At 42.2% G+C, this 26,093-nt stretch overlaps 1 protein-coding gene across 1 annotated transcript in view; it reads right to left on the minus strand.

Annotated features, from left to right (window-relative positions):
• The window catches only part of LOC124788398 (coiled-coil and C2 domain-containing protein 2A), a 348,192-nt gene extending 322,489 nt beyond the window's left edge, over nucleotides 1-25,703 (minus strand). The window contains exons 1-2 of the mRNA XM_047255664.1: nucleotides 25,499-25,703; nucleotides 10,954-11,151 (exon numbers count right to left, since the gene is read on the minus strand). Coding sequence (XP_047111620.1) covers nucleotides 10,954-11,151; nucleotides 25,499-25,703 — 403 coding nt within the window. The remainder of the gene's footprint in view (nucleotides 1-10,953; nucleotides 11,152-25,498) is intronic.
• Nucleotides 25,704-26,093: the final 390 nt, after the last annotated feature.

The raw sequence follows: 26,093 nt of genomic DNA on the forward strand, positions 1-26,093 counted from the left end.
CAAAAAGGAATACAAATAGCTCAAAAATGAGGTAGGCAAAAAATACAAAATGGTTTTGTAAGTATGAATGGCTAGAGGACATGTGTAAGAATGTAGAAGCATATATGACTAGGGGTAAGATAGATGCCACCTACAGGAAAACTAAAGAGACCTTTGGAGAAAAGAGAACCACCTATATGAATATCAAGAGCTCAAATGGAAAACCAGTACTAAGCAAAGAGAAGGAGTACATAGATGGTCTATACAAGGATGATGTAATTGAGGGCAATATTATAGAAATGGAAGAGCATGTAGATGAAGATGAGATGGGAGATATGACACTGTGTGAAGAATTTCACAGAGCACTGAAAGACCTAAGTCGAATCAAGGCCCCATTACTAAGCACTACGAAAAGCCTTGGGAAAACGACACATGACACTCTTCTATTTGGTGAGCAAGATGTATAAGACATGCGAAATACCCTCAGACTTCAAGAAGAATATAATAATTCCAATCCCAAAGAAAGCAGGTGCTGACAGGTGTGAAAATTACCGAACTATCAGTTTAATAAGTCATGGCTGCAAAATACTAACACGAGCTCTTTATAGACAAATGGAAAAACTGGTAGAAGCTGACCTTGAGGAAGATCATTTTGGATTCCATAGAAATGTATGAACAAGCGAGGCAATACTGAGTCTTAATGAAAGGCAAACCTATGTTTATAGCATTTGTAAACTTAGAGAAAGCTTTTGACAATGTTGACTGGAGTACTCTCTTTCAAATTCTGAAGGTGGCAGGGGTAAAATACAGGGATTGAAAGGCTATTTACAATTCATACGGAAACCAGATGGCAGTTGTAAGAACTGATGGGCACAAAAGGTGAGTAGTGGTTGAGAAGGAAGTGAGACAGAGCTGTAGCCTGTCCTTGATGTTATTCAGTCTGTACATTGAGCAAGCAGTATAGGAAACAAAAGAAAAATTTGGAGTAGGAATTAAAATCCAGGGAGAAGAGACAGCAAAGCATTTGGAAGAGACTCAGTTGAACAGAATGGACAGTTTCTTGAAAGGAGGATACAAGATGAGCATCGACAAAAGCAAAATGAAGATAACGGAATGTAGTCGATGCTGAGGGAATTAGATTAGGAAATGAGACATTTAAAGTAGTAGATGAGTTTTGCTATTTAGGCAGCAAAATAACTGATGATGGTTGAAGTAGAGTGGATATAAAATGTAGAATGGTGATGGCAAGGAAAGTGTTTCTGAAGAAGAGAAGTTTGTTAACATTGAGAATAGATGTAAGTGTCAGGAAGTATTTATGAAAGTATTTGTATGGAGTGTAGCCACGTATGGAAGTGAAACATGGACAATAAACTGTTTTGACTGGAAGAGAATTGAAGCCTTTGAAATGTGGCGCTACAGCAGAATGCTGAAGGTTATATGGGTAGATCATGTAACTAATGAGGAGGTACCGAATAGAATTGGGGAGAAGCGGAATTTTTGCCACAACTTGAACAGAAAAAGGGATCATTTGGTAGGGAACATTCTGAAGGGTCAAGGGATCACCAAAATAGTATTGGAGGGAAGCATGGAGAACAAAAATCGTAGAGGGAGACCAAGGGATGAATACACTAAGCAGATTCAGAAGGATGTAGGTTGCATTAGGTACTGGGAGATGAAGAAGCTTGCACAGGACAGAGTATCATGGAGAGCTGCATCAAACCAGTCTTTGGACTGAAGACAACAACAACACATAGTTATTCAAGAAATGACTGAAAACAAAAAATGGATGATTAAGTGTTTATATTAAATGATACTACATGAAATGGTGTTTATTCTGTGCAAACAGTCATCTAGTGAGTTGCATGGGTTGGGGTTCAATATCCTTTATAGTTAGGCTTTAAATTTTGCAGTGGGGAGTGATGTGACTGACCTTGGGGATGTGTTGGCAAGCCTTACTACTACATACAGTGAGTTTCTTTGATAAACTGCAGTTCCATAGCTTATGAGATGAAACCAATCTTTTTTGGCGGTTTGTGCAGGTCAGAGTATACATTTTATTTAAGTATCCGGGCCAACATGAATGATTAAAAAATATACCTATATAACAGTTAATACCCCAGCATATGGCATGAGTCTCTTGGTTTTGCACTGCAAATTATTCTTACAGCCCTCTTGTGTAACTTTAAAAGCTTGTTAAGGTTTGCTTGTGTTGAGGCATCCCTTACTTCTCTTCCATAGTTTACACTAAATGATATCAACACATGTTAAGTAGTTCATAGTACATGGGTATCGTTGCAGTATTTGCTAAGCATGTTTATTGCAAATATATTTTTAGTCAGTTGGCCTGCCAGAGAGTGAACACACATATTCCACAGAAGCGAATCTTGCATGATTATTCTCAGGAATCTCACATAATTTTCTTTGATGGCAATATCAGTTCTGATGTACAACTGAATCTCAAAATCTGTCTGCCTTGTGGGGTTAAAACCCATTACTACTTTTTTCTTGGTGCTGACACTGATATTACTTTCATTGAAATAGTGAATTATTTAATTTGTAATCCAGTTGCACAACATTTGTAATTGGTCATAATATTTATATGCTTGCACACAATACATGTATCATCATCATATACAATTATATTTGAATTTGCAGAGCACTGTTATATGTCATTTACATATTAGCAAACTGTGGTCATAATATGTCAAAGTGAGACATACCCCAAGATGAAGTTTGCTTAGAAATGTGTCCTGTTACGAATCTAATCTAAATAGTTTAGGCATAATCCGTATCACTTCAGGTAGGGGGCAGGGGGGGGGGGGAGGGGAGGGGTGGTTACATTCATAGTCTTGGATGTTATTGAATTTAGCATATGTTAAAATTCAGAAGTAAGTAAGAAACACGTATTTTTTTTATTTTCTCCGAAAAAATTCCTGTCGAGAGATAGGCCTCCAAAGATGACACTGTGAACACCATTCTGAAGAAGAAAATTTTGGAAAAAGTTTTAAAATGCTGTATATCTGTAACAGTTTTGCTGCTGTTATTTCTTTTCACTTTCATTGCTGCAGATATTTCTTACACTTTGTTGAAGTATCTTGTCAGTTTCTTTGTCATGGTTGTTCATTGTAGGTTTCTGTATTGCAGTTGTTCAGTGCTAATTTGTTTACTGAAGAGGCTTCTAAGAAATCTGAGACCATCCAGTGAGTTCTGTGTTTTCGTGAGGAATTTCCCAGTTGACATAGTTGTAGTGTGTTTGTGAAAAGGGCTGCTTGAAATGTCTTCTAAGAGTGACGTGTGCTGACTATTTGCATATCCATAAAAGAGTGATAAAAAAAACACTTTGTTCAGGTCGGGGATAAGTGTCCTCCTTTGAAGACTCTGTTTCAAAGTGAAGATGTTCCCAGTGATGACTTTTTGTGTTCTATATGTTTTGACAGAATAACAAAAATGATAGTATCTGGACAAGGTGAAGCCTCCCATGGTGCAGATGATGCAGATTTTCCATCAATAGAGGAAGAATTAAATACCCTGAATCAGTCAACTACAGCGGTAGGTATTAGTCCTGTTAAGTAAGTGTGGTCAGTGAAGTTGATTCATAAGCTCTATGCACCAAGAAAGTGCAGAGAAATTACTAAAGCTATGGATGAATACACTACAGCAAAACTGACCACAGTCTTCAAAGTAGAAATTCCATCTTCACAAGAAAATGAACCAAAGCACTCTTGCACCTCTTGCCAGGAAATTTTCACAAATATCAATTCAGCTGTTGAATATTGTGCATCCTACACTGATAAGGTGCAAGTTTTAACTATTATTCCAGAGACATTTTCAAAGAAAATGACTTTGAACCACATTCCATCACTATCAAAGTACATGGTAGACAAATCAAGAAATTTGAGGTCTGTAAAAGGAGTCTTTGGAAGACCAGATCCCTATTATGGTCATCATGTTGAAGCAGCTCAAGTTCAAATAGTGCAGTCATTTTACTGGGAAGATAAATGGGACTGTTCTCACCAGAGTTCCAACAAAAAAGACACAAGACACTTTTTGCAATTTATAAGAGCAACTATACAACTTCACATACTGGAAGATCAAAATTTTATGCAGTACGACCTAAGTGGGTTGTTCCACACTCACCTGTCTGTTTATGTGTGTACTGCGCAAATTTTGTACTTTGTGTGGTAACTTTAAAGAACTTACTGGAGCACATGACATATGACACTTTGGTTGAGCGTACGATGTAAAGTGAGAGACTTGTTTGTTTCAAGAATGTGGTGACTGTCCTGGAAAGGGAGGACTGTCTTTACAGACATTTGGCCTGGGAGATGTAGCAGATAACTGCAGAAATTACATATGTGACATGGGAGGAAAATAAACTAATTAAGGAAATTGTTGCCTTTGACAGTTTCATTGATGAATTTGGTAAATGGTCAGTGAAAGCAGTAACACACCAGCATCTGAAGAAATTGCAACAAAACAACACATTGCAGAAGTGAAAGGGTGTTTGCAGGCTGAAGAATTATGTTTAGTGCTTCACTGTGATTTTGCTGAGAACTGGTCTGTAATTCTCCCACAAGAAATAAAAGGGTATCATTCGAGTAATGACTAGGTTTCAATGTTTACAGGAGTGACATATTTTCAAAACAAGACCACAAGTGTTGCAGTTATAAGTGATGATGCAGGACATGACTCAGCACATGCTTTGCTAGCAATTGTGCAAAATTCATGGGCAAACATGGTCAGAGAAGATCATCATTATTTCTGATGGTGCTCTTAATCATTTTAAAAATCATTACCAGCTGTTTGAATTGAGTAAGTCGCTTGTGCCAACTGACTGGGTGTACAATGCTACTGGTCATGGGAAGGGGCCCTGTGATGGTGTAGGAGGCCTGCTGAAGCACCATGCTACAAAACATAATCTTTCCAGGCCAAATACAGCTGTAATTCAGAATGTTGAGGATTTTACGAGAGTTGTGAAACCTTACACATCCACAGCCATGATTCTTTTGTCCAAAGAGGAAATCGAAGAATTCCGTGAGGAGAAAGAAAGAAGAATGGTCCAAACAAACTGCTCGTGTGAAAGGAATTCAGAAGACACATTTTTGGACTCAAAGTGATGGGCAAACTCATACTGCACAGGCTTTAAAGAGCAAGAAAGAAGAAATTCCGTTTGTTCAGCCAACACCTCAGAAACAGCAGGACAATATTCAGATTCACAACCTGAGAAGGGGGATGTTTGTTACATGTGTTTATGACTGCGACTGGTGGATTGTACAGATTATAGACATCACTTATGAGTTAAACAAAACTGCAGTGAACTTTATGCTACCACGTGGACCAGCTGTTGGATATAGGTTTCCAGCTGAAGAACGGCAACAACACCATCAATGTTCACTTCCTCTTCACAATGTTTTGAAGATTGTAAGTGCCTCAGTTCCTATTGGTTCAACAGGAAGACATCATTCTATATCAAAGGAAGATACTGAAGCAGTGGAACACATTTTTAGTTCATTGACTGGCTAATTTCAGTACAAAACAGAGTGCACAGAAGTTGTATAAATTGAAAGGTTTAAGTCTTTGCACCTTTCACATACATTTTGGAACCATTTAAAATGCTTGAAAAATGAGTCTCTTACTCATCTTTCAAAACTAAAATTATGTTAAATAAGCCTAGGTTTTGATTTTTATGGGCCTATTATGTGATTATGTAGTAATAAAACAGGTTTTATGTATGGCAAAAATTTCAACTGTATATAAAACCTGTTCAATCTAAACGTGGAAGCTTTCCTTTTCAGGGAATTTAGAACCATGTGGTACTAATCAACAGAAAAAAATTCAAAATTTTATGGATTGGGATTTCTGAAAAAAAACGTAAATTACAGAGAAAGTTCAGAATGGTATAGTAAAAGAACTTAAACAGATAAGTCCAAAGGGAAGATTTTTTTGTAATCATAGAACAATTATCTTTCAAATAAAAAAAAACCAACAAAATATCTAGAACTGTTCCAGAGACATAGCATTTTAAAATGTTTTCCAAAATTTGCATCTTCAAAATGGTATGCGCAGTTACATCTTTGGAGGGCAGGATCTCAAAGCAGAAATTTTTTTGGAGAAAATAAAAAAATACATGGTTTTCACTTAGTCCTTCATTTTAGCATATGCCAAATTCAATAACATCCGAGGCTGTGAAGGTAAGTTTTTTTCCTAGCCTGCCTGAATTGACATGGATTAAGCCTTTAGCAGTAATGGGGAAGACAACAGTTTTTTGCTATCAAAAAAAGAAGTGGTAAACATATAGTGTGAAACAATTTTTCTCCCTTGCCTGTTTGTCATTTGTTTCAGGAGGGAATGAGAAAGTCAAACAGGTAGCTGACTAGTCTTGCTGCACAGAAATGAACTAGCTTAGTTAATACTTGTTTCCCTGATTAATTTGCAATATTATGCATAAATATCCACTGCCTGGCAAAAAAGTAAAGTACCTGGAAGATGGTTGGTTGTCAATATAACTATGTACGCACCATCGGTATGTTTGCAAATGATTAAAGGTACAATTCTATGTCACGGGCACAATGGCTACCAGAGTGCATTAGATCTTTTCTCATTTAGTGTTGTTACCAGGCCTAGTATTGTATACACCAAGGTGACAAAAGTCATGGGATACCTCCTAATACAGTAGTGGACCTCTTTTTGGCTGGCTTAGTGCAGGAACTCATTGTGGCATGGACTCAACAAGTCGTTGGAAGTCCCCTGCATAAATATTGAGCCATGCTGCCTCTATAGCCATCCATAATTATGAAAGTGTTGTCAATGAAGGATTTTGTGCATGACCTGACATCTTGATTATGTCCCGTAAATGTTCAATGGGATTCATGGTGGGCAATCTGGGTAGCAAAATCATTCACTCAAATGATCCAGAATGTTCTGCAGCCCAGTGACATGGAGTATTATCATCAACAAAAATTCCATCATTGTTTTGGAATGTTAAGTCCAGGAATGCCTGCAAATGGTCTCCAAGTATCCAAACACAACCATTTCCAGTGAATGATCAGTTCAGTTGGACCAGAGGACCCAGTCCACTCCATGTAAACACAGCCCATGCCGTTACGGAGCCACCACCGGCTTGCACAGTGCCTTGTTGACAACTTGGGTCCATGGCTTCATGGGGTCTCCACCATATTCAAACCCTAACATCAGGTCTTACCAACTGAAATAGGGAGTCATCTGATCAGACCACAGTTTCCCAGTTGTCTTGGGTCCAACCAATATGGTCAACAAGCTCAAGAGAGGCACTGCAGGCGATGTCATGCTGTTAGCAGACGCACTCACATCGGTCATCTGCTGCTGTAGCACATTAATGCCAAATTCCACAACACTGCCATAACAGATAAGTTTGTCATGCATCTCACATTGATTTCTGTGATTATCCGTTGCACTGATACTTGTCTACTGGCACTGACAACTCTACCTAAATGCTGCTGCTCTCAGTCATTAAGCGAAGTCCACTGGCCACTGCATTGTCCACGATGACAGGTACTGCCTGACATTTGATATTCTCGGCACATTCTTGACACTGTGGATCTCAGAATTTTGAATTCCCTAATGATATGCAAAATGTAATGCCCCACGCATCTAGCTCCAACTACAATTCCATGTTGAAAGTCTGTTAATTCTTGCTGTGTGGCCACAATCACATCAAAAACCTTTTCTCATGAATCACCTGACAAATGAGTACAAATGACAGCTCCGTCAATGTGCTGCCTTTTTATACCTTGTGTGGGCAATACTACCGCCATCTGTATATGGGCATGTTGCAATCCCATGACTTTTGTCACCTCAGCGTATAAGGGGCCCTGGACAGTGTCAGATATTGCATGATCAATTTGAAGATCATGGAAATGCCGTGTACTCATGTGAGAGAGATTTATCAACATCTAACAGAGTTTGAAAGGGGACTCATTGTGGATCTCCATTTTGTCGACTGGTCAAATCATACAATATCCAAATTTGTGGAGCATTCGATTGTGACAGTGGGCCGATGTTGAAGTGCATGGGAACGTGATGGTAGGCATACTTGTCGCCAAGGTTCCAATTGATCGCATCTGATCAACACAAAAGATAATTGCCGTAATGCACACTAAGCACCTTTTAATCACTTCATATCTACACCTGCCATCCAAGATCAAGTAATGGACTCCCTGAAACATTGTGTGATCTCCCACACAACTGGTTGGAGACTAGCTCCAGCCACACTAGCGCTACTAGCGTCACATGGATAGACTGCCATTAACATCACAACACTAACAGCTGTATTTGGAATGGTTCTGTGGCCAGGAACCATGGACTGTTGATGACTGGTACTACACTGTGTTCGGTGACAAATCAAAGTTCTGCATTATTCCAGCTGACCAACATCAGCAAATATGGTGGCACTACTCCTGGCATTATGGTGTGAAGACCCATCAGGTGTAACTTCAGGTCACAGCTAACAGTGATTGAAGGAACTCTGTCAGCAGGTCACAGAAATCCTATGTCCTATTTTGTTACATTTCATGCAACAGTATTACAGTGCCATTTTAAGAAGACAATGCCCGTCCCACAAATGGCTTGTGTCTCTGTGAACTGTCTGTATGCTGTTGAGATACTCGCATTACTTTATCGCCAACGAGGGGGTGGGGCTGGGGAGGTTGAGGGGGCACTTGACCGTCTCCACCCCCCACCTCCCCTCTGGAATATGGAGTACAGAGGTTACAGTCATATATTGACAGGATAACCATCAATTCTCTACAGTACAGTAAGTTTTTATGTGTCACCTAGAAAAATTAGTTCTTCCTTCAAACTGACTAACTCATTTACACTAAAAACTAGAATTTTAGAGTCTATCCCCTGTCCTCCACCAGAAAAACTTATGCATACACTCATTCCTGTGGCCAGTACAGTCCCCTGTTATGTCCCCAATAGAATATATACAGGGCTAGCTCCGGCATCAGATGTGAACTCAGTCCCAGTGCCTGAGCTAATCATCTGTTCAAGAATTACCTGAACAATTATTCAAACAAACAATTCATGACTGGCTAGTACTCCACCCATTTTATGACAAGAGAATTTATCAACTGTAATGTAATACTATAATGTTAACAACAAACCCGTTGTTTCTTTCAAATTATTAATTGTATTTTAGTATGTATATGATGTTGTCTATTGCTGTAATGGCCGAATGACAATAAAATTATTGTTATTATTATTATTATTATTATTATTATTATTATTATTATGTATACCTGAGACCAAGGCCCAGTTACAACAGATGCGGGTCAGTTGGCATTGGGAGATGATACAATGGCTTTACGCCACCCTTCCCAACTGAATCAGTGCACTCATCCAGTTCATCCTGAGAAGTGGTCTCATATTGCCCTGTTCTTTATAAATTTGACTCGATACTGTAATCCCTGATATAAAATCACATACCTTCTCAATCTATGAAGTTTCATTTGTTTCCTCCCCCTTTTCGATGCTTCAAGGTCTTTTTTCTTATTTTTCCTTTTTTTCTTTATGCGTTGTATTTACAGTCTCTTTGGAATTAGAGAACTGACTGGCCATCCCTGAACACATTTTCATGTTTCAGACAGCTTGTTTATCGTTACAATTCTGATACCAGTCATTTGAAAGATGTTTAATTTGAAAATATGGATCCAAAAGGCATACTGCAAAGGAATGTACGTTTGCCTCATTATACCAGGAATCAATGACTTGGAAGTGATTTTAAGATCTTGTCTTGCCTTTTAATTGTCAAGATAATTAATTTTTGCTCAAATTTCGAGAATGTGAAATGTGTAGCCAATTTCTTCTTCATACACATGTTTCTTCTTCATACACATCTTCCTTATTTTCGCTAATGGTCTGGGTTGGTGGCTCTTCCATGGGTATAGATAAATATTATGTTGAATATGTTCATTTCTTTCTCGTTAATTAATCAAAATTTCTCTTGGAGTCAGACTACATTATTTTCAAAAGTGTAAATGTAGACTTGCCTGGCGTAGCCCTGTATTATTGTCGTAAATTTTTTCGGATGGAGCCTGTTAACACTGTTGAGATGGCGAAAATTGACATGGTGGAACATATAACAGTAAAAAAGTCCATAAAGAATTGCTAAGTTTGATTACAGGCGGTCTGATTAATGTCCAACATGTTCTGTGAAAAGAGCTCCAAAATTAAAATAATATTCTTGAAAATATTAACAACTGTACAGAATCTTATGAAAACTTTCAGAAATCGCTGTCAAAATTGTCCTTCAAATCTGTTACTATGGACAACAAGAACGCAGACCCGGGATGCCTCATGGCGAGATACGGCAGCATCATGCAGGTTAAATACTTTTAATTACTTAAATGAATATGTCGAAAACACTAGCAATGGCATAGTCGTCTGTAAACACCGAGCATAAAAACTGCTTGAATCGTAAGGAATCATCTGTGATATCTTTAGCAAGAAATTTCTTTCCACCAAATCCAAAGTTGGTTGCTACCAAAAAAGTTGTCCTCCCAGAAACATACTATGCAGTTGAGACATCATAATCAACCAGACAACCAACAATATCAATGCCACCGAGAAAAATGTAACGGCAGATTATTCTTGTTATTCTTTCTTTTCCCATTTCTCTTCAGTGCATAAAAGCGATACCATTGCAAACATTACGTACAGGTATCTTACTGAGAGGGAAGAGCACGAAATAAATTGAAGCACAAAACAGTTCCACAGCAGACAATAATGGCTATCTCACGGAGTACTGTCAACGGGGTAATATGCAACCAAAAACAGGATTGCTCGCTGAAACCTATCGACTTCTACTGATTCGGGACTTACAGTTAACACACTGCAGAAAGACGATAAATTCATGGCGAGAGGATAAAGAAGTTCTGTTTAGAAGGCAAATGAAATATTAGAAACAAAGGAAAAAACTAGATAAATGACTGTTACCTGGCTTGGAGCTCGGATAGAAGTACAAAGCTGCCTCTTTTTGGAGAAGCTCTGTCGTCTTCAGGGGCCGCCGAGCAGCAGTTTGTAAGACAACTTCCCAGTCCTCATCCTCCTTCAGACCAAGGTAATCGGCAGCCAATAATTTGGTATCGTCCTCTGTTTCTTCAGGTACCAAGTCACCTCTGTCTTCTTCTTTATCTGTAAATTTTGTTAATCAAAGGCACCAATCCCTAATTTCCATAATTTTAGGTGCCGGAACGCATCTCTTCAAGCATACCATCCCGCCCCCCCCCCCCCCCCCTCCCATCCTTCCAGCCATAAAAAATCACAAGTTTAGAGTTTTGGAAACTTGTGATAAAACTTGCAATGATAAATCATTTTTTACAAAAAACTGTTCTGAAATTCCATTTTTAGAACAATTTCTTATGATCACAACAACAAAATCACCAGATAGTATAAACAGCAGGGGCTACTACCAGACACTGTAGCAGTGACATTTTGCTCCCGACTTCTGTTCGATACATGTCGGCGCTAGTGGGTAGTCTTTGCGACTATGCCATCATGTTTTCAATTGCTACCAGCCACACTCTTCGAACAGTTGCAGCTGCAGGCTGAACTTTTCTTGACATTGCGATTTGATACACGTGTACTGTGTTAAATCTCTGGCGCTGAGTTGTTCCAGTGAGCAAAAAGAAAAAAAATCCCTGGGAGACGCTGCCCTACCCATGTTTTATCAACATCTACAAACCGTTTATATATTTCTGGTGCGACCCGACTGCATAAAACGCTTCCACGCGAAACCTGAACAACGATCGCCCTTGCCTAGCATAAAGCACTATTTCTAAATCACTTGGCTGCTGGACTCCTTGCTTCTAAAGTGACAGCGGAAGACTTCAGGCTGGCAATTCTGTATGTCTGTGCACTGCCACCAGTAATAACAATAATAGTAATAATAATAATGGTGTGTAGGCCTCACAGCAATTTAACAGCCGTACCATAGCTACTGTTGTGTTGTGCTGTCAATTATTTCGTTTATCTGTTGCAAAATGAGTAATGAAGCAATTTCTGAACCACTGCGAGAAATACCGTATCTACACTCGTAGATGGCATTTTGATGAGTTATTTAAGCATATATGATGTATATGTCTCAGTTTTACTCTCAACGATGCGTGGTACAAAGTGTGTGTGTGTGTGTGTGTGTGTGTGTGTGTGTGTGTGCAACATCCACCACATTGTGTCACGTGTTAAAGTTGGTGTTTGAAACTTGTGTACTCGATATTACAGTCTTATGAAAAGTGATAATAGTTATGATCATTTACAAATAATTATATCTTACCCACATGTTGGGAACCACAGATCTAGATCTAGAGTCTGGGATGCGATTTCGTGTGACAGCTAGAGCAATCTCGTGATTATCCCACGCGCCTTGGCTGCAAATTTGTACGTCAGTCTCGTGATTCGACCTGTTGTGCTGCCGCCATCCATGAACAGCGTTCAAGGAGGTGTTTTCCAACACGATAACTCTCGCCCACATACCGCTGATGTAACTTAACAGGTTCTACACAGTGTCGACATGTTGCCTTAGCCTGCGCGATGACCAGATCTGCCCCCAATCGAGGACATATGTCACATCACTGGACGACAACTCCAGCGTCATCCGCAAACAGCATTAACCGTCCCTACATTGACAGACCAATTGCAACAGGGATGATACTCCATCCCACAAACTGACATTTGGCACCTGAACAACACAATGAATGCACGTTTGCATGCTTGCATTCAACATTATGACAGTTACATCAATCATTAATGTACCAGCATTTCGGACTTCCAATAGCTTATCTTGCACTTACATTAACCCTCGATCTTGCAATGTCAATCACTTAAATATGTTACCTAGACAAATGTATTCCCGAAATTTCATAATTCTACATTAATTTTTTTATCAGTGTATTAAAAATAGCCCCCCCCCCCCCTACAAACTATCGCAAGGGCGCCCGTGGTACGACTGATTACGTCATATCACCATCGATAGTCGCACCCCTCACAATCTAATAATCGCTCATTATTTGTGACGTTTTGTAATAGATTTTGTCTATTTACGGATCTACACGCCTAGGCTTAGCCACGAAATATCTCAGTTTTAGAACGATATGAGTGATTTTCTGCAATATTTAAGAATGATTGGTTTGTACTGCAATTTCGCACTTGTAGGAAAGAAGCACGACGGCAGCCTTCAACCTTAATCAAATATTAGGAGTCTTAGCAACTTTTCCTAGCGCTGGAAGGGGCCAGCAGTGTTTAAAGGTTACCAGCCATGGTGCAGAAAAGGAGTCATTTCTGTATGACGTACAGTTACGATTTCATTAAGTCTGAGTGCGGCCGTTTTGGCATGCGGTGATTCGTCTCCTTCCTTGTCATTTTCGGTATTACTTTTACTTTTACTTTTCTTAAAATAGCACTAGCAGTCTACCTACTGAACACTTCCTAACAAAAATCAGATAATAGTCACAGAGAGGTGCATAGTGCACCGTCTCTGACAGTGGCACCAGCCCTTCCGTTTATATTCGTGATTACTTGTGTCGCCTTGTTGCGATCTTTCTACGGTCCAGGATACTCTCTTTGAGCATCTATATCGCCGTTGTCTGCGTTTTCGTCACCTTTTCACCTCTGAGTCGAAACACAAGAAACCGAAAGTGACTCAATTTCCTCACGTGTATTCTCGAAGACAAGAAATTGTACCAAATTGTTCTTACTTGGTGCTGATACACCATGCTTTCCATTGCATTGCAAAAAGCAATTAGAGGTAAGTTCTATTTATATGGGAAAGCATTACGAGTCTGTTACGTAATTACTAACAGACGCAATTACATTTTATAACATCCCTTGTCGACGACGCCAGGCCAAAAAAGTTTTTTTTAGATTAGGCGAAAAATAACAGAAATGCAAATGGTTCAAATGGCTTTGAGCACTATGGGACTTAACACCTGAGGTCATCAGTCCCCTAGAACTTAGAACTACTTAAACCTAAATAACCTAAGAACATCACAAACATCCATGCCCGAGGCAGGATTCGAACCTGCGACTGTAGCGGTCGCGCGGTTCCAGACTGAAGCACCTAGAACCACTCGGCCACTGCGGCCAGCAACTGAAATGTAGACTTCGCAAGAGTAGTTGGTAATGTTTTCGCCACAAAATAGCGAATTGACGAAAGAAGAGAGTGAAACCGCGTCACCTACATTGTATTTACATACTATGGTTCAAATGGCTCTGAGCACTATGGGACTTAACATCTGAGGTTATCAGTCCCCTAGAACTTAGAACTACTTAAACCTAACCAACCTAAAGACATCACACACATCCATGCCCGAGGCAGGATTCGAACCGGCGACCGTAGCGATCACGCGGTTCCAGACTGAAGCGCCTAGAACCGCACGGCCACACTGGCCGGCTTACATACTATGGCAAAGCCTTTGAAAGAGTACTCAGGAACCTAATATGGGACAGAAGCGGAATCCGCAAGGACGTTATAGTAGTACTGAAAAACCTCCATGACATGACGTTAAGACACTGACGACATTATGACCACTGCCCATCCCGAGATTGAATGGCAGCTGGTGGTGACCCGATATTGAAAGGTATATTGGGTGAATCATCTAAAACTCGCACCGCAAATATTGTGGAAATGGAAAGTGCTACTGATATGAGGTTTTCACGGAATGGATTTGTAGTCACGATTCATATTTTTAGCCAGTCAATAGATTGTAATAATCCTTAAAAAGCGTATTTTTGTGCAAACATACACTTTTTGAATAGAAGAAGGTCTATTGACACTAAACAAACTAAAAATAGGGTAAATTACAATGTCAGCGGTATTTGTTTCACGATTCTAGTGCGGGTCGTTTACGAGGTATCTTAGTTTTAAAAGTTCTCACACCAACACTTGTACTATACCTGTGGTAGCAGACACTAACGAACAACAGAAGTGCACACCTTAGTTATGTGGATTGTGTCCAGTAACGAGACAACTGTCTATCAAAGGTGTGGTCAAAATGACCACCAACAGTGTCAATGCACGCTTCCAGTCTGGTATGGAACGAATGATGCACACATGTTAGCGTTTCAGCGGAGATGTGCGAGCAGGTTGCAGTAATACATCATTGATAATCATCGCGTGTAGCTGGTATGTTCTTGTAAATAGCGTCTTTCAGCGTTCCCCATAGAAAAAGGTCGACAGGTGTCAAATTCGGGGAACAGGCTGGCCAAGTTACAGGTCGTCCTCGTCCAACCCAACAAAAATGTTCAAATGTGTGTGAAATCTTATGGGACTTAACTGCTAAGGTCATCAGTTCCTAAGCTTACACACTACTTAACCTAAATTATCCTAAGGACAAATACACACATCCATGCCCGAGGGAGGACTCGAACCTCCGCCGGGACCAGCCGCACAGTCCAGCCGTAGACCGGTCAGCTAATCCCGCGCGGCTCCAACCCAAAGATCTGGAAACAATTCATTGAAGACAGGTCGTACAACTTCGCGTCCTATGGGCTGGACAACCATCATGTTGGTACCACAGGTTCCTGCTAGTCTTCACAGGAACGTCTTCTACCATCCGTAGAAGATGGTTTGTTAGGAAGCTGCGATACTTGAGCGCGTTCAGCGTTTCATCTATGAAAAAAGGGGCCTATGGAATGATGGCTCACTATCCCACACCACACCTTTACACTCCGTGAACGCTGGCGTTCCACCTGACGAAGCCAGCGGGAATTGTCAACAGACCAATAGTGCGTATTTCGGCGGTTTACCATGATACATCTGGAGTATCTTCTCTTAATACCCATGTACAGATGTTTACAAGATTCTCATGATCGTGGATGGAACCTATGTTGCTGCATAATGTGTAGGACACTTGCCTGGCTCATGCCACTTCCTAGTACGACTGCGCTGGAGCTAACGTGCGGATGAATTGCAACAGCAGCTAGAACATTGATTTCCCCTCTCTTCTGTCGAAACTTGTTTCCACGTTGTCTAATTGTTACACCATGACTTCACGTAACTGGCTGAAGAGGTTGATAAAAAATTACGGAGGTGTTTCACGTATACTGGGATAACCTGCCGCATACTCCGTACAAGAATGAACTGCATTCTTCCTACGCTCTCAATGCACCATTGAGCATATCGGCTATTTTTGCATCGGTAAATCTCATCGCCCACTCACGACCTACTACTTGGTCGCGCACTAACGGACTAACAAGCCGCAACGCACTCAAGGAGCACTGCGTAAGCAAACATAACAACATCGCACCTAGGAACTACGAAGGTTGAATGGCACAAACAAGTGTCGGTGTGTAAACTTTTCGATATCTCGTGAACAACTCGGACTAGAAGCCTGCAACAAATACCACTGACATTCTCATTTACCCTACTTTCAGTATATTAATGTCAGTAGGCATTGTTCCTTTAAAAAAGTGAATGTTGGTACCAAAAATACGGTTTCTAAGTATTATTACAATCCATTGATTCGCTTACAATACGAGCGCCTGACTACCAATTCATTCAGCGAAAACCAGTGGGTCAATAAAACTTTCCACTTCTGGAATATTTGCGGTGCAAGTTTCAGGTGGTTCGCCCTATATAATTGGAGCAGAAAAGAATGGGGAATCATTCATTTAGCAGTTATCTGTGCTCGGCAACTTCATGAGTTCATTCGAGCGCGAAATGTCGAGAGCGACGGATGTTTCTACTGTGATCGCGCTCTCGGCCTCGGACGAGGACGCTCGTGGATTGGCCGGTCGGCAACCTTCGGATATCTGCGTGTCGGAAACTGCAGCCAGTCGCCCCACTGCGACGAACCAAGCTACGGAGAGGGGCTCCGAGAGGAATACGGGTATGGGCACGTCATCGGCAGCCACCGCAGATAGTGATTTAGATTCCGCCGAGCAGGGGCTTGCTTCTCTGCCGGTTCTTACCAACCGAGTCGGCGACAGTCAGGCCAGCGATGCCAACGACGCGAGTGCATCATTGTGCGTGCGGGCGAGACGCGTCACCATCGCCACAGTCTGCTTCCAGCACTCAGGCGCCCAACAATGTGCGAGGCTTCCAAAGGGCAAAACGCACCATTACAGCACGTCCCCTGCACGCTGAGGTGCCGCTACACTGTACACATACAGGGTGGCGCACGAAATGTGTTACCATTTTGTTTTTGAATATAAACTTTATTGTCAATAAAATCTGAAAAGAACATATACTGCAATGAAGAGCCGTCCATGGAGATTTGTTCTAACTCAGCACATGCTCAATATGTCCACCATTTCGTTTCCTAACTTCCTTCAAACGAACACTGAAGTTAGTGATTACCCTACGGCACATGTCTTCCGTAATTTCACTGCAAGCTTGAAGAATAAGTCTTCTGAGCTCCATTAAATCACGTGGACGTTTGGGGAAAATTTCATCCTTTAGGTGCCCTTAAAGAAAAAAGTCACATGGATTGAGGTCTGCACTATTGGGGGGCCAATTTTGTCCGTCGTTGAAGCGACCTGGAAACCTGAGTGAAATGATCCGAATGTCGAAATGCTCGTGTAAAAACTCCAACATAGTGTTTGCAGTATGTGGCCTTGCTCCATCTTGCATGAACCACTGCGTGCGGAAGGGCAAGGCAGTAGCAAGAAGCTGTGGAATGAAGCTATTGCGAAGCATGCGCAAATAACGCTCGCTGTTCACAGTTTCTTCAAAGAAAAAGGGTCCAATAAGTCCGTGACTGGAAACTGCTGTCCATGCTGTAATCCTCGGAGCATAATGTTGTCGTTCATGAAGCACTTGTGAATTTTCAGTGGCCCAAAAGCGTACATTTTGTTTGTTAATCACACCGTCTAAATGAAAATGCGCCTCGTCTGAAAACCAAACGTTGTTGAGGGTTTCTTCCCTATCCTCCGCCCACTGAGCAACACTGCTTGTGTTCTTCACTGAGCTTCTGGGCACAGGTCATCTTGTATGGGTATGGAGGTCACTTTTAAGAATGCGTTGAACGGAGCGTCTGGATATTCCCAGTTGCACTGCTGCCTTTCTACACGATTTCCCGGGACTTCTCTGTACAGCAACTCGTACCGCTTCAATATTCTCCGGCGAACAAACAGGCTTAGGCCGAGGTCGCTTCGCTTCCAATACTGTTCCTTCCTGTACAAATTTATCGTACAAGCTGTGAATGGTCTTCTTGCAAGGGACCCATCGTGTGTTGAACTGTTGTCGAAAACGCCTCTGAGTCACAACAAGGCTTTTCGTTTCATGAAAAAGTAACACAATTGCCGATCGTTTCTGTGTCGTCAGTCTTCCATTGTCAGCCATTGCTGCTTACTAGTCTCCTAGCGGCAGTATCGTGAATTGCACGGCATTTCGTAACAAGCTCTGCTGGTACTTCTATAGAGATCTCAGCGGGATATCTAATGTGCGTCGTAGATTGTGAAAGAAACAATCGGTAACACATTTCGTGCGCCACCCTGTATATAATTCTTTCGACGCGGTGGCTGAAGAGGACGCACCAGCATTCAGGAAGTTACAGCAGAACAGCAAGAAGCAGTCATCCCCACTGAAACTTTAAAACTACTACCGCTAGTGATGCACTACCCTGGGTAACTGTGCCACAAACTGAGGAAGGTCGTGTTGACGGTCACATCTTCAGATCCAAGCCTGTTGTAAAAAAAAATTATAAACGAGTCGCTAGCGAACGACTGAGACTCAATGTAAGGTTGCGGAATTTTGTTTCTGGAACAACCTTCCATTTTACACCTTTGCAACAGTCCCTACCGAGCCCTTGAAACTCTTTCTGTGGGACCTGCCTTCCAACATGGATCTGATCATAATGCAGAACATCTTGGTTGAGGCTCGTTTTAGGACCCACACAGTGACTTAAATCTCTGAACACTGGCTTTGCGAACCCACTATTTCTGATGGTGGCCCCGTACATGGAGTTCAATACGGAAATGTACACCGTCAACTACCTTGCTGCCTGCAGAGTTATGATAGAAGATCTTCACGCTAAACGTGGCAAGCCGTTGTGCTTTAGATGTCAGGGAATTTGCCACATGGCGTGACTCTGTAGTTTCCCACGTCGCTGTATCGAGTGCTCCGGCCCTACCCGGGTACGGATTGCAAAAGGAGTCGACCAGCCGAAATTTGTCAACAGTGAAGGCCCTGCGCTCCGGACTATATATTCATTTGTACCACAGAGGGTGCAGTCGGCTTCCTTTCGTAGAATTAATACTTTCTGCTAAGTGAGGAATTAGCCCAGTATATTATACCATAACAGATCAGTGACTGAAAATATGCAAAATATGTTGACTTACTGGCTTACTAACTGAGACATTAATTTGCTGAGTTATTTCTGTCACAGCCCTTTCACACTTAATAGCTCACTGCAGTCATATTTGCTGTTTCCTAAAGAAACACAGAGAGCAAGACAAAAATCGATTTTACGGCGAGCCAATTACAGTAAAAGCTATTGCTGTGAAATTTAATTACGTCAGCGGAATTAGTGAAATCATTAAAATATCAATAGTAATTGCGGTTGTGAACATTGCACATGGCCAGGTACGAGTGCATATGCGATGAGAGGGGCCCCGTGCATACTGCGGGCCGTTAGTCGTAGCAGGGAAACGTCGCAGCGCGTACGCCGACACAGGCTGGGAGTGGGGCATTACCTTCGCGGGAAGAATAAACGAGCCGCGATCTACAGGGTGTTACAAAAAGGTACGGCCAAACTTTCAGGAGACATTCCTCACACACAAATAAAGAAAAGATGTTATGTGGACATGTGTCCGGAAACGCTTAATTTCCATGTTAGAGCTCATTTCAGTTTCGTCAGTATGTACTGTAGTTCCTCGATTCACCGCCATGATTTCATACGGGATACTCTACCTTTGCTGCTAGAACATGTGCCTTTACAAGTACGGCACCATATGTGGTTCATGCACGATGGAGATCCTGCACATTTCAGTCGAAGTGTTCGTACGCTTCTCAACAACAAATTCGGTGACCGATGGATTGGTAGAGGCGGACCAATTCCATGGCCTCCACGCTCTCCTGACCTCAACCCTCTTGACTTTCATTTATGGGGGCATTTGAAAGCTCTTGTCTACGCAACCCCGGTACCAAATGTAGAGACTCTTCGTGCTCGTACTGTGGACGGCTGTGATACAATATGCCGTTCTCCAGGGCTGCATCAGCGCATCAGGAATTCCATGCGACGGAGGGTGGATGCATATATCCTCGCTAACGGAGGACATTTTGAACATTTCCTGTAACAAAGTATTTGAAGTCACGCTGGTACGTTCTGTTGCTGTGTGTTTCCATTCCATGATTAATGTGATTTGAAGAGAAGTAATAAAATGAGCTCTAACATGGAAAGTAAGCGTTTCCGGACACATGCCCACATAACATATTTTATTTCCTGAAAGTTTGGCCGTACCTTTTTGTAACACCCTGTATAGGTCGAGCAGCGGGACGGCAGGCGAGAGCAGTCTCATGCTGGCACCCACTTTCGAGCAATATGCATTTTCTTCAGAGTTCTTGAGAGATACGCTATAGTTCTTGAATTCTCTGTACAAAATAATTTTGCAGAATTTCGCCAAAAAAAAAAACAATAGTACTCCAGAAAATTTTAATCTTGTAAGAAAATATTCACCAATTTACGGAAAAAAATTGTGATCAAAGTTCTGAATAGCTCCCCAAAAGTTCTACAGAAAACCCTCGTGAAATTTTTTGTGCACACAGTAGTTGATGAGATAATTGCTGTAATGACGGGCCCACTTTCAGTCCAATTTTTTGTGCACACAGTAGTTGATGAGATAATTGCTGTAATGACGGGCCCACTTTCAGTCCATAAAAAACAAATTCTTACAACAGTTATGATCGCAGAGCTGCATAACATCTCAAGAGTTCTACCGAAAAATGTCAGTTAAACACTTACTCGAACTAACAAAACTTTGTCCTCAGGTAGCATGAAAGCTCGATCCCCAACTGGTCACCCACCAGCGCAAGATTACATTGTTTCGTTGTCTAATTTAACTAAGCCATTTAAATTAAAATTGTGGAAGAGGTAGATTTTGAAACTTTTTAATTACTGTGGTAACGTAAATTTAATCGGCAGAGGGAAGCGTTCTAAAATCTGTAGTACTACGGAGATACTGTGATAAGAATTCGCGGTGCTCTCTTAATATAGTTACTGGAGACTGAGAAAACTTATTTTCACGTTTGGAAGACGTTCATGACTACACACCAGCTCCAGAACATTTATTAAACAGAATACTATCGTGGAATTATGTCAAAAGAAAAGGCGAAAGTTTCGGCATCATGTCTTTCAAGCTCTGGGGTAACTGATATTTATGAACCACAACAGCCGCAAAGATGTACAATCTATCAGAAATGAAAAGTCTTCTCGGCTAGGAAGAATTTAAAGTGATAGATGCTAGACGAATTCTCTTCACACCGTCTTATCCTGCCTTCCAAAACGTGTCAGATGTCACGGGCGATACCGGATGGAAAATGTCATCTAAACAATAGATAAAGAAGATCGTCATGGTAATCTTAATTTAGATAGATACATCTTTATGCTGCAATGTTTAGTTGCAGAAAAATGCTGCAGAACTATTCAAATTTTGTACAGGAAACTGTACAACTACACCATATCTACCAAGAATACTGGGAAAAAAATGTGTATTTCTCGAAAGTCGGGTGCCAACTTCACCAGCACTGAAAATAGTTCTCTCACTATTGCAGTTACCTCACAAAATATTATGAGCTCAAAAACTGTCATTACGGTTTTCTCCAAGAACACTTGGCAAGATATTTCCAATTGCAGTCATATTTTTTCACTAATTGGCAAATAACTTTCTTATAAGATTGAAATTATCCCGAGTTCTGTTGTTTTCCTCATGAAATTCAAAAGCAGTATAGAAATTTTGTGCGGAGTCGACACCACCACCTTGCACAGTGCATTCTGATAACTTGGGTGAGCCCAGGAGAGGAGCCGTGCTGTTGGCAAAGGCACCTGCATCGGTCGTCTGCTGCCATAGCCCATTAACGCCAAATTTCGCCGCAGTTTCCTAGCGGATACGTTCGTCGTACCTCCCACATTGACTTCTGCTGTCATTTCGCGCAATTTTGCTAGTCTGTTAGCACTGACAATTCTACGCAAACGCCGCTGCTCCCAGTCGTTATGTGAAGGCCGTCGGCCATTCCGTTGTCCGTGGGGAGTGATAATACCTGAAATTTGGCATTCTCGGCACACTCTTGACACGGTGGACCTAGGAATAACGAATTGCCTAACGATTTCCGGAAGGGAATGTCCAATACGTCTAGCTCCACAACCATTCCGCGTTCAGAGTCTGTTAATGCCCGTCGTGCGGCCATAATCACATCGGAAACCTTTTCACATGAATGACATGACAAAGGAAACTGCCCATCGCTCCTCCCCCCCCCCCCCCCCTCATATTTAGTGTTCAAATGGATCAGCGGATAGCCCGTCCGAACTTGAACACAGATCAGGCATGATAACATGAAGAAGGTGTACTGAACTGTGACAAAAGAAGGAGACCGCTTATAAAACACTAATACGACCTATTCTTGAGTACTGCTCGAGCGTTTGGGATCCCTATCAGGTCGGATTGAGGGAGGACATAGAAGCAATTCAGAGGCGGGCTACTGGATTTGTTACTGGTAGGTTTGATCATCACATGAGTGCTAGGGAAATGCTTCAGGAACTCGGGTGGGAGTCTATGGAGGAAAGGAGGCGTTCTTTTCGTGAATCGCTACTGAGGAAATTTAAAGAACCAGCATTTGAGGCCGACTGCAGTACAATTTTACTGCCGCCAACTTATATTTCGCGGAAAGACCACAAAGATAAGATAAGAAAGATTAGGGCTCGTACAGAGGCATATAGGCAGTCATTTTTCCCTCGTTCTGTTTGGGAGTGGAACAGGGAGAGAAGATGCTAGTTGTGTGGTACGAGGAACCCATCCTCCACGCACCGTATGGTGGAATGCGGAGTATGTATGTAGATGTAGATGTAGAAAATAGAACGGTCCACGCTCAAGATGCGCAACATGGACCAAATTTGAACAGCTGTGGCGTCGTGGTTGTGTGGTTACGGTGTCGGAATGCGGAGGGGGAGATTTGTCCTCAAATGTCTCTTGTGACATTTTCTTTTTGTTCACAAAATTATGAACTATTCCTCCGGTCATTGACATGTCTGTTCGCTAAGTTCAAATTTATGTCTGTGTCGTAATGTCCGTTTTGCAAGAGCGGGAAAGGAGATCAGACGTACATACCTCCTATTTGTTCTACACAGGTATCACATGTTATGTCTCTTGCGTTCCGTTTGGGAGGTTTTGACTCTTGAATTCCTTGATGTAACATAGTTCATACACGTTTATTTGTTGTTTTCATTCTGTGAGATGTTTATGCGTGATCTCTCTTGCTCTTACTATTCATTATATTTGCTTGCGAAGGTAATATATTCTTCCCACATGACTCGTATTCTGTAATCAATGTACAGTATGAGAATTGCCAAGACTACACAGAAGGAAAGCACACACGTCAATGACCGGACAGAATGTTCAGAAAAGAGGGACACGAGGGAGATTTGAACACGGACCTCTCCATTTGTAGTCCAACATCGTGACCACACAACCCCGACACCGTGGTTCTTGCAGTTCTCTCGATGTTGCGCATCTTGAGCATGGACCGTTCGCTGTTTCTATTTTCCTTCAGCACACTTTATTCCTCTATTCATGCTTGACCTGCGTTCAGTTTCTGACAGGCTATCCAATGGGCCATTTTACCAGTAAAACTGAGAGGGGTGCGATATGTGGAGTTTTCCTTGAGAGTACAAATGACAGCTCCGCTAATGAACTGCCCCTTTTTTTATGCCTTGTGTACGCGATACTACCGCCATTTGTATATATGCAAGTCGCTATCCCATGGCTTTTGTCACCTATGTATGTAAAAAAAAAAAAAAAAAAAAAAAAAAAAAAAAAAAAAAAAAAAAAACAGTACTGGCCATTAAAATTGCTACACCACGAAGATGACGTGCTACAGACGCGAAATTTAACCGATGGGAAGAAGATGCTGTGATATTCAAATGATTAGCTTTTCAGAGCATTCACACAAGGTTGGCGCCGGTGGCGACACCTACAACATGCAAACATGAGGAAAGTTTCCAACCGATTTCTCATACACAAACAGCAGTTGACCGGCGTTGCCTGGTGGAACGTTGTTGTGATGCCTCGTGTAAGGAGGAGAAATGCGTACCATCACGTTTCCGACTTTGATAAAGGTCGGATTGTAGCCTATTGCGATTGCGGTTTATCGTATCGCGACATTGCTGCTCGCTTTGGTCGAGACCCAATGACTGTTAGCAGAATATGGAATCGGTGGGTTCGGGAGGGTAATACGGAACGCCGTGCTGGATCCCAACGGCCTCGTATCACTAGCAGTCGAGATGACAGGGATCTAATGCGCATGGCTGTAACAGATCGTGCAGCCAAGTCTCGATCCCTGGATCAACAGATGGGGACGTTTGCATGACAACAACTATCTGAACGAGCAGTTCGACGACGTTTGCAGCAACATGGACTATCAGCTCGGAGACCAGGGCTGCGGTTACCCTTGACGCTGCATCACAGACAGGAGCGCCTGCGATGGTGTACTTAACGACGAACCTGGGTGTACGAATAGCAAAACGTCATTTTTTCGGATGAATCCAGGTTCTGTTTACAGCATCATGATGGTCGCATCCGTGTTTGGCGACATCGCGGTGAACGCACATTGGAAGTGTGTATTCGTCATCGCTATAGTGGCGTACCACCCGGCGTGATGGTATGGGGTGCCATTGGTTACACGTCTCGGTCACCTCTTGTTCACATTGACGGCACTTTGAACAGTGGACGTTACATTTCAGATGTATTGCGACCCGTGGCTCTACGCTCCATTCGATCTCTGCGAAACCCTACATTTCAGCAGGATAATGGACGACCGCATGTTGCAGGTCCTGTACGGGCCTTTCTGGATACAGAAAATGTTCGACTGCTGCCGTGGCCAGCACATTCTCCAGATCTCTCACCAATTGAAAACGTCTGGTCAATGGTGGCCGAGCAACTGGCTCGTCACAATACGCCAGTCACTACTCTTGATGAACTGTGGTATCGTGTTGAAGCTGCATGGGCAGCTGTACCTGTACACGCCATCCAAGCTCTATTTGACTCAATGCCCAGGCGTATCAAGGCCGTTATTACGGCCAGAGGTGCTTGTTCTGGGTACTGATTTCTCAGGATCTATGCACCCAAATTGCGTGAAAATGTAATCACATGTCAGTTTTAGTATAATATATTTGTGCAATGAATACCCGTTTCCCATCTACATTTCTTCTTAGTGTAGCAATTTTAATGGCCAGTAGTGCATTTTTCTCGCAAGTCGGGCGTCAACTTGACATGACTGGTGTGTGCACTTTGCAAGGTGTGTGTGTGTGTGTGTGTGTGTGTGTGTGCGGCCCACCTGCGCGCGAAGTCTGCGTGCCAGGGCGGGAGCCGGCGTGGCCGTCCCCGTCAGCTGTGGGCTCACTCTGCTGCTGCTGCTGCTGCTGCTGCGACTGTTCCACCTGCGCCGCTGCTGGCGCCCCCTCCGGCCACACCTGCGTGAAGAAGTCGTAGCCCGCGGACACCTGCAACACGCACCGGCCGCCGCCTCTCAGCACGCACATCCTCCAACTGTCACAGCTTCGCAATGCGCAGTCAACCGACGTAATACCATCGCCAGCAGACGAGAACCCAGCATCTGGAAACTTGACTCATACGAGAAGGACGACGCTCTGGAAGTGAGTCAACCGACTTCGCTCTGCTGCCACAGGGAACACCAGAACTAATCTCCACAGGAACGGTCTTATTCTGAACTCTGTGAACTGTGAATGTGGGTCTCGAAATGTAAATGTCGTATGGCACCGTTGGCTAGGATAATCCAAGGGATGGGAAAACGTGTTCTACCTTGGCGGACATTGGGCCCTGTCTTTGTGTATATGTCAAAGTTAGAACTGGAAGGAAAATCAGCATTGGCCGTATTTTGTTGTTTTATTGTCAGCAAAATCGATTTTCGG

Source organism: Schistocerca piceifrons, chromosome 3 (genome assembly GCF_021461385.2).
Source record: "Schistocerca piceifrons isolate TAMUIC-IGC-003096 chromosome 3, iqSchPice1.1, whole genome shotgun sequence".
Taxonomy (NCBI): Eukaryota; Metazoa; Arthropoda; class Insecta; order Orthoptera; family Acrididae; genus Schistocerca; species Schistocerca piceifrons.